We start from the raw sequence: 8,579 nt of genomic DNA, 5'->3' as shown, positions 1-8,579 counted from the left end.
CAAAGTACCAAGTGTCGTGTTGATACTTCATTCCTGTCCCCAGTTATAGCCAATAATGTTGTAGTTCCTGCCCACTATTCAGACGTTTGGGCGTGGCATGTTGACCGTGAGTCGAAAGTTCAACTTTTTTTTAATAATTATTGATATTCAAACTCCAAGGAACATTTTAGCACTGGAATGATTCCGATCGGGCGAAAAACCTAGGACTAGTTCGTTTTTATTTTTTTCGACAAAATCCAAAATAGCGGAAAATTTTTCATGACGGAAATAAAATCGGAGATAGACGTTTTTTTCGTCTTGATGCAAGGATTCCAGCAATATAAGACACTTGACATTTGTATAAGAATTGTGGGAGTTATGACCATAAATGCGTTTGCCATCGTTATAGCGCCACCTATGGGCCGATTTGGCTGATTCACTGTATCTGAGTAGCCTGCTAATATACAACCAGTTGACCAAGTGGCAAGTTTCTACGACTTACGGTTTGGGCTGGGCGACGCGTTTTAAGGCGGAAAAATAATAATAAATATAGCTGCAAGCAGCAATTGCCGGGTTTCGAGCTTTAAGGCAACGTCAAAAACCTCACACTTCGCTTACCAGGCTGAGCAGTTAAACCCGAACACAGCCACAATGAATGTTAGACCACCTCGCTTCAGAAAATGAAAGAGATGGTCAAAAAAGGATCATACAGACTATGTATGCTTACACACATGTGCACCTATAAGACAAACATGTAATGTCCTTAATGTGACGTTATGAGGATAATTTGTTAAGGAGAATTAGTTTTTCAGATTTATAACGTAACATACAATTCAGAAATGGCCGTGTTTAGTTGAACTACAAGGCCATTGAGTCGTGGTATGGTGCAATGGTGCAAACGCGTGATTTTTTTTCCCAAACCAGTTAAGCGCAAACCACGCCCCCTTACGTTAAAACCCCACCCCGCAGCCGTGACTCTCGCGTCTGCTTCAATTTCATTGGTCAAATGTGTTACGTAGTCACCTAAGCGGTTCAGACGTCTCCTTAAGGCAAGGCTGTATATATATTATGGATCCGAATTTGGCGCTGACAAACGGTAAGATAAGCCGCCTGATTGTTTATATATAGCATTTAATTATCATCATAAATAACAATTAGGAGGTTTCAGTGAAAGTTTTTTTATTATTATTTTAACTTAATGTTTATCGTATCCTATTTATATCCCCTGCAGCGGATTACGCTTGTTCTGGCTGTGTTAATGAAGACCAAGCCTCACATCTGAAGGTTAACATTTTCAATTAATTAAATGTTATGGCCAATTTCATGCAAATGTCAGCCTTTTTATGAAAAGTTTTTACCTAAAGTTTTAACATACTGATCTCGGATGTTAACATTTGGGTATTACTATATTATTAAGGTTCTAAAACATGTGTCCTTTTGTATAACAATCATAACACATGTATATTTCTCTAATCTAAAACAGAAAACATGAGTATAAATTATGATATTCATGATATATTTTTGATGTCTCTAGACTGCTATTCCATATCATCAAAAGTTTAGGAAAATGGTTCATTATATTGTTACATGTATATTTCTCTAATCTTAAACAGAAAACATGAGTATGATTTCTCTGGTAATTTTTATTTTTACAGGACTGGTTACCTTCTGGGTATAATTATCATTTCTGCACCTACACTACACAAGGCACATCAAACTTGGACCACAAAAGTTTTGAGGTATCACTCAGAATTGCACTGAAAGAAATTTGTGAGGTTAAGGAATGGGTGAAAAAGCTTAGTGAGTCATCAGGAGTGAGTTGGAGAGTGGCAGTGACCAAACCAAGTAAGGGACAACGTGTGCTTTATAAGGTAATATCAAATCAGTTTATTTATATACTCTTTACCCCAAATTTTAAGACTATTATTAACTGTTATTATTATAAGAAGAAATCTATCACAATGTGAAGTTTTCATAGTAATAAACTAGTAATAGTAATAAGTAGTAATAAATAGTAATAAACCACTTATGAAAAATATATAAATTAAAAATCTAACATGCCTAACATTTGTCCACAATTCTGTATATTTGGTCATTCTTGTTCTATATCTATCTATCTATAGGCTCATTATAGGTGCCAGCATAATGTTTGTGTCCGATCAGGCATGGCTAATCAAAGACGGCTGTCAAAAAATACACAATGTGGGGCAAAAATGGTTTGCACTCTGGTAAATACTGTAGACACAAGGGGAGCATCTAGTAGGTGAGTTAAAATTTGAAGATAGAATAATGAAGGGCTTTTGTCAGCCCTTTATGTGATTTGTTTTTATTTTTCAGGAGCAAAGATCCCCATATACCCACCTACCCAACCTCTGTGCGTTTGTACAATGTACATAATCATAACATCTTTGTTGCGGAGGCACTGAGGCACAGGGATGTGGGAGTCAAGGCAATTGAGACCCTGACTCAGTTGTTTGAGATTGGGCACAACCCAACCTCAGCTCTGGCTGTACTTAAAAGTGACATGCTGGCTGAGCATGGTAACAAATATGTATATGCCTCAGCCAACCGTACCCTTTGCCCAGACCTTCAGTTTTGCTACAGGTAAAATTTTACTAGGCCTATAAAAACAAATTAGTAGCTTTAACAGACAAAAGTAGTCAAACAATCAATTTCATTTGCAGACTGTATCAGAAGGTGAATAAACAGGAATTTGGAGAGCAGAGTGGGGAGGGAATGCTTGTAGCTTTGGAAAGGCAGGTAGAATCCTACAATGCATCATGTGATGACACCTGTGCTAAGCTTAGTATGTCCTCAGCAGGAACACCACTTGTAGCCATTTGTTCCCCTTGATGAAACGAACACACAGCCTTTCCAATAGTGGAGAAATGTGTTTTATAGATTCATCTGGTAACATGGACCGTGAGAACTGCAGGGTGTTTCTCCTTCTTACACACACCTGTGCAGGTGGTCTTCCTCTTGGTATAGTTATAACCCAGTCAGAAGATGAGAGAACAATTAGTGAGGGATTGGAGCTGCTGAAGTCCTTACTGAAGAATGATGCCTTTGGAGGGCGAGGTGAGGCAGGCCCTTGTGTGTTTCTTACAGATGACTCAAAGGCAGAAAAGGGAGCTATAGCCCAGGTCTTTCCTGAAGCCAAACAGCTGCTCTGCATATTTCATCTTCTTCAAGCTGTGTGGAGGTGGTTGTGGAACAAAGAACACAAGGTTGAGATGAAGGACAGACAAACACTGTTCAGCATAGTCAAAGACATGCTTTATGCCAGGGAGATGAGTACAGTTGAATTACTCTATCAGCAAGCTCTTGACAACCTTTTGACCACCAGGTAGGGAAAAAAGTAGATAGGCAGAGGTAGCTTAAATATTTTACAAGTTCTTCTGGTATGAATAGCATTTTAGAGGGTTTTCCTGTATTGTTTTTATTTTATCTTTACAGAAACAAGAAGTTCTTGACTTATTTACAGAGTCTTTATAGTCGACGCGAAAGTTGGGCTCTCAGCTACAGGAGGGACTTGCCAACACGTGGCAATCAAACAAATAACTATGTGGAAGCTGCAATGCGTGTATTGAAAGACAAAATACTTCAAAGGACGAAAGCATTCAACCTTCCTCAATTATTCAACCTTTTCACCACCCGACTAGAGATGTACTATGAAGCACGTGTGACAGACATCGCACTTGGCCATTGGGAGGCATTTCACCGGTCAAGATTCCTTGCTACAGAAAGTAATATTAAACCATCTGATATTTCTCAGGTAATGTATACATTTGAATAAGAATCATATGGAAATCGTTGGAGTGTTTTGTTTCTTAGTACTTTTATTTACTGTTTGTTTATTTTTACAAATACACAATACACCTTCGTTTAATAACGACAATGAAAATAAAAAACAATAATGAAATGTTGTAATAAGTTATAACGCCAGAATGCATAAAAGCTGAATGTTATTTTTGGGATCAGATGATGTTGTCCGATTACTTACAATTTACTGCGATGGTCAGTTGAACAACAAGGTCACATTGCAACTCAATGTGTTTTGTGTCCTTCTCAGTTTGTTCTTAAAAGCTAGTCTGGCATGACCATTCTCTACAAGAATGCAAGTCTGTTCTTTGAATTCTTAGAATATAGAAACATTCAGTGTCTATTCTATGTCTTTGTCACTGTTAGGTTGGAGAGAAGAAGTTTCAGGTGAAATCCTCCACATCAGGACACACTTATACCGTGGACATGGAGTTGGAGCTCTGCACATGCCCAGCTGGCCATAGCGGGGCACCATGTAAACACCAAGCAGCAATAGTGCAAAATTACAACATCACCTCTATCAACTTTCTCCCCACAACAGCTGAAATGAGGGCTGATCTGCTGAAAATAACAAAAGGTAATAATTTCTTTGCAGCCTAGGTTGTCACACATGGACTGACACTCTATTGAAATGCTACTGCACCTTCTTAAGATATTTGAACAAATATGTCTTGTTCATCATTTTCACAGCCTCAGTTTCTCTTGACTTCCTGAGTCCTTTACGGCAAAAAATGCCTATGTCAAGCACATTAGCTCCAGGTAAGTTTAAGTGAGAGATACAAGCGAGTACCTTTATTATACATGTTTAATTCTTAACAAAACTTGTGTAGCAGTGTGGCATTAGTATACGATTGTTACAGATGTGCCTCCAAGACAAGAAACGTGCAATACTGATCATCAGTACTATCTTAGTGCTCAAGATGATGGTAAGTATAAAAGAAAGGATGGTGCTGTTTTTTATTTACTTTTTTTATCTTTCTATTGGATGTATATTGTTCAGAAAGACCATATTTCAACATTATATTTTATCTGTGTTTGTTATGAACAGTAGACCATCAGCTGGCCGTGTCTACCTTCAGCTCTGCACAATTACCCCCAGTGTCACCTACTCCAGAAGGCTCAAACTCCAACCTACCCTGTGTGCAGAGTAATTCAAAAAGTGGTGAGTCCATAAATCTCTTGAATCACATTAAAGAGAAATTCAGCCATAATGTACTCCTCCATATGTTGTTCTAAACCTTTAATATTCTGTTGAATAAAGTCTTTTTAGTCTTATTATCAAAATATCTTGTTTTGTGTTTAACAGAATAAAGAAACTCGATGGTTTAGAATAACATTTAAATGATGACAGATTTTTTTTTACCTTTTGGCGTGGTGTCCCCTTAACATCCTCAGAAAGTCTTGAAACTTTGTAAATGCTAAGGAACTGCCATTAGGTGTTTTTACTTAACCGTATATTTTGAGAGGATCTCATGATTGTACATAAGCTATACACAAGCTGTTCTAAATTATACACCATTTATTTCTTTATAAAAAGTCTAAAACTATTAGAAAACACATTTTATACTGGGTTTTATTTGTGTCCCAGTGGTTTATGTGATTTATAGATTGTACCCCTCAGAAAATGTTCTGTATTTTCCCATTTTTCATTAGTTTTCTATAGATTTCATTTTAGATCCCTTAGAATACAATTGTGACTATATTAGGATTATTCAACCTTTTGATAAGTGCTGCCAAAACCACCAAATATCATAACATTCATAAAACTATTTAATTGTTATTATTGTTTGTCATTAATCAGTATCTTTACTTACTTTTGTTTTTATTGTTGTCTCAATAACCAGCATCTATACCTCAGTCTCCTGTAAGACGGATGCTAAGACTGCTCGGTGAACTGTCTGAAACCTCTGACTACAGTGATGCCATGAACACAATGGCCAAGCAGCTTGAAAAGATGCAGCACAACCCGAGCCAACTGATCTCTGCATTTTGCTGTTTTGGTAAAGGAATGTCAGTGTCAAAGCGTGCAGCAGCATTAAGACGAGCTGCTAGACGACCAGGACCTATTATTGGCTGTCAGCCAACAGCAGTGGCCCGAAGAACAAATAAGTTTGGTTCTAAGCGGCGTTTGACAGCTGGACGACCCAGAAAAAAATTTTCTGGTTCAGAGCATGACTACAGCAGACATGCAGGAAATGGGGGGAAAAGGGCTGTAAGGGTTCGCCACAGATTGTCAGAATCTGTGGCAATGAATTACTCACATCAACACTAGAATAATATTTGTATGTGGAATTTGTGTTGATGGGTTAAGTGTTTCTAATTTGTTCCTCCTGAATGTTTTAAAATGTTAATTAGTAGATTAGTTAATGCAAATACAGTATTATTAATGAATTCTATGAATGAATGCTTTCAGGTTATAAAGCCATATTAAAACCATATTCGGACTCTTGTTTACAGTAAAGGATGCGTGAAATTACATTTTCTCTGTGCAATAAATTTTTGATAGCTGTTGTATGTAAAAGTGTCTTTGTGTACAATGGCAGTTTTGTGTTTTATCCATTTAATAAAAATGTTTTTATTTGAGTAGTAGTCATTACATTAGTGCAAATATGACATAGGCCTATGCTGACTGGTCTTTGCAGTGTTGCTTTATTGAACCCATCTGATGTCTTTAAATTCTAGACTTAGACTGCATTATAATAAGGTACTATTGTTTACAGCGCTATATTAACTCTCATATCCAAATTTTAACAATGATTTAAGTTAAATAAATTTACACTCACATTACTCACATTTAAGAGGCTCACAATTTAGTCAAACTTTACCTGCATAATGTTAAAAAAAAATACAAGGACAAAACATAACTCTTTGATTGAAAATGAAATGAAAATGACTGAAAACAAAACTATTATTTTCAAATATTTTTGAATGTATTTTCTTGTTGACTATTTTCAAGACTGATAAGGTCAGGATACTTTTCAGAATATTTATTTTGTATGAATATTTTTCTTTTGTACAGTACACAAATGCAGTTTTCTCAGTGTTAAGCTCATCTTCTGTTTCTTTTTATAGCATATAAATGCGTTGTTTTATGCACCCATTTAAACAGTTTGCACCGTTTCATTTTGTATGCGCGTGTATCCATTTTGTATTTTGGATATTTACAATAATATAAGTTTAACCTTTGCGTGGAATGAGCGCTGTGATGTAGCTGACCAATGAAATCGAAGCAGAGGAGAGAGTCATGGCTGCGGGGTGGGGTTTTAACGTAAGGGGGCGTGGTTTGCGCTTAACTGGTTTGGGGAAAAAAATCACGCGGTGCAAACAGACTGCACAAGTGTACATAAGAAACAAACACAGCAGCGCAGCAGACCGCAAGGACCTACAGTGAACATCAAACACAGCTGGAAAGATAATGCTTGACTTATTTAATGTCCTCCTGAATTGTGTTATGATAACCCCAGGCAGGGCCGCCTTAACCTAATGTGAGGCCCCGGGGCTAAGAGGTTTTGTAGGCCCCCCTTCCCCTCGATTTATAGTCTAATTTTTTTTTTAAGTGTAATATCTAGGTACATCACAAAATGCATTAGTTTCTTTCGAGACATACAACAGTGAGTTTTCCCTCTTTGAGCCAGAAAACACCATAATATTGTTATTAACATATCACTGAGCCCACTTGAGCATAAACACAAGACACTTTATTTAACAACCACACACAGCAACATGTGGTGATAATAAAACCAAAATGTGTGAAAGTATATATGTTTATAAGCTTTATATTTATATAGTTTTTGGAAAATACAAATTTGCAGAAAATTGCCACTCACAACTAAATGCTCACCACAGTTTTAAAAATATAATAAGTTAAAGTTAGTTTTAAAGTGAAAATGCATTAATGATAACAAAAGATAAGTCTTTAGACAGAATCTTGTTTTTTAAGCAGTTATTTATTTTGTAGGCTATTGAAGATATAGTATGCATTGTATTTAGTATTTATGCATACATAAGCATGTAAAACGACCAAGTATGAATATGCACAAGACAGACAGGGAACATACCTGTATATAAGATCTTAAGATAATGAGATTATAATGGTGCTATCAGGGGATGATCATTTGAGATGGTCTAGTCGCTCTTTACTTTCTTAGACTTGCACCTTTACCGTTGCGTCTCTTTCTCGTCTTTCTAAACCAACAGATGTGTGTACTGTGAGCTAACGTCGCGTCAAACATCGCTCCAGCTGCGCACGCGTCACTGATATAAACGCGAGTAAACTTAAACTTTATAACAATTAACAGCATTATGTGCGGGAACTCCTTTCTTAATTTAGCGGCACAGTTTCTTGTGCACGTTTGGAGAGACTTCTGCATGCCAGAGACTCAGACAGCTGCACGAGCACAGAGAGAGCAAACAAGCGAGCGCGCGCGCGAAAGAGAGAGAGACCTGCACCTCAGTGCTTATTATGAAATTTCAGAAATTACTCTTTCATTTGTTGGTGGATTATTTCCCGTTTCTCTGTCACACTCAGTCTAACATGCAGGAATGTCAAGTTGACAACGCGCACATAATTACATCACGCGGAATAAAAAATATGTTACGTCTAACATTTTATTTCACGTTAAGTTACAACGGACCAATCAGCAGCCATGTAACGTGCAATTAGAGTGATTGACAGAAAACCTGACAAGTTACAAAACAATATGACCTTTTCAGCTCATCATGAACGCAAACTTGGGAGGCCCTTGAACTTGGGAGGCCCCTGGGCTTCAGCCCAGGTA

The 8,579-nt window shown here is 37.2% G+C and overlaps 1 protein-coding gene across 4 annotated transcripts; it reads left to right on the top strand.

Annotated features, from left to right (window-relative positions):
• The first annotated feature begins 882 nt into the window (after positions 1 to 882).
• On the top strand, positions 883 to 6,384 carry LOC135734416 (uncharacterized). 4 transcript variants are annotated; one of them, XM_065253292.1, is made up of 11 exons: positions 883 to 1,075; positions 1,211 to 1,263; positions 1,635 to 1,850; positions 2,103 to 2,242; positions 2,317 to 2,583; positions 3,436 to 3,754; positions 4,168 to 4,378; positions 4,492 to 4,560; positions 4,662 to 4,727; positions 4,850 to 4,963; positions 5,646 to 6,384. In XM_065253292.1, exons 1-11 carry the CDS (start codon positions 1,048 to 1,050, stop codon positions 6,071 to 6,073), a joined length of 1,911 nt encoding a protein of 636 aa, XP_065109364.1. In that variant the 5' UTR covers positions 883 to 1,047; the 3' UTR covers positions 6,074 to 6,384. The 4 variants fall into 4 exon arrangements, with proteins under 4 accessions (XP_065109364.1, XP_065109367.1, XP_065109366.1 ...); XM_065253295.1 differs by having other exon boundaries at positions 883 to 1,263; positions 1,635 to 1,824; positions 2,103 to 2,207; XM_065253294.1 differs by lacking the exons at positions 883 to 1,075; positions 1,211 to 1,263 and having other exon boundaries at positions 1,712 to 1,850; positions 2,103 to 2,207.
• Positions 6,385 to 8,579: the final 2,195 nt, after the last annotated feature.

Source organism: Paramisgurnus dabryanus, chromosome 7, assembly GCF_030506205.2.
Source record: "Paramisgurnus dabryanus chromosome 7, PD_genome_1.1, whole genome shotgun sequence".
Lineage (NCBI taxonomy): Eukaryota > Metazoa > Chordata > Actinopteri > Cypriniformes > Cobitidae > Paramisgurnus > Paramisgurnus dabryanus.
This window is presented reverse-complemented; position numbering and strand designations above follow the sequence as displayed.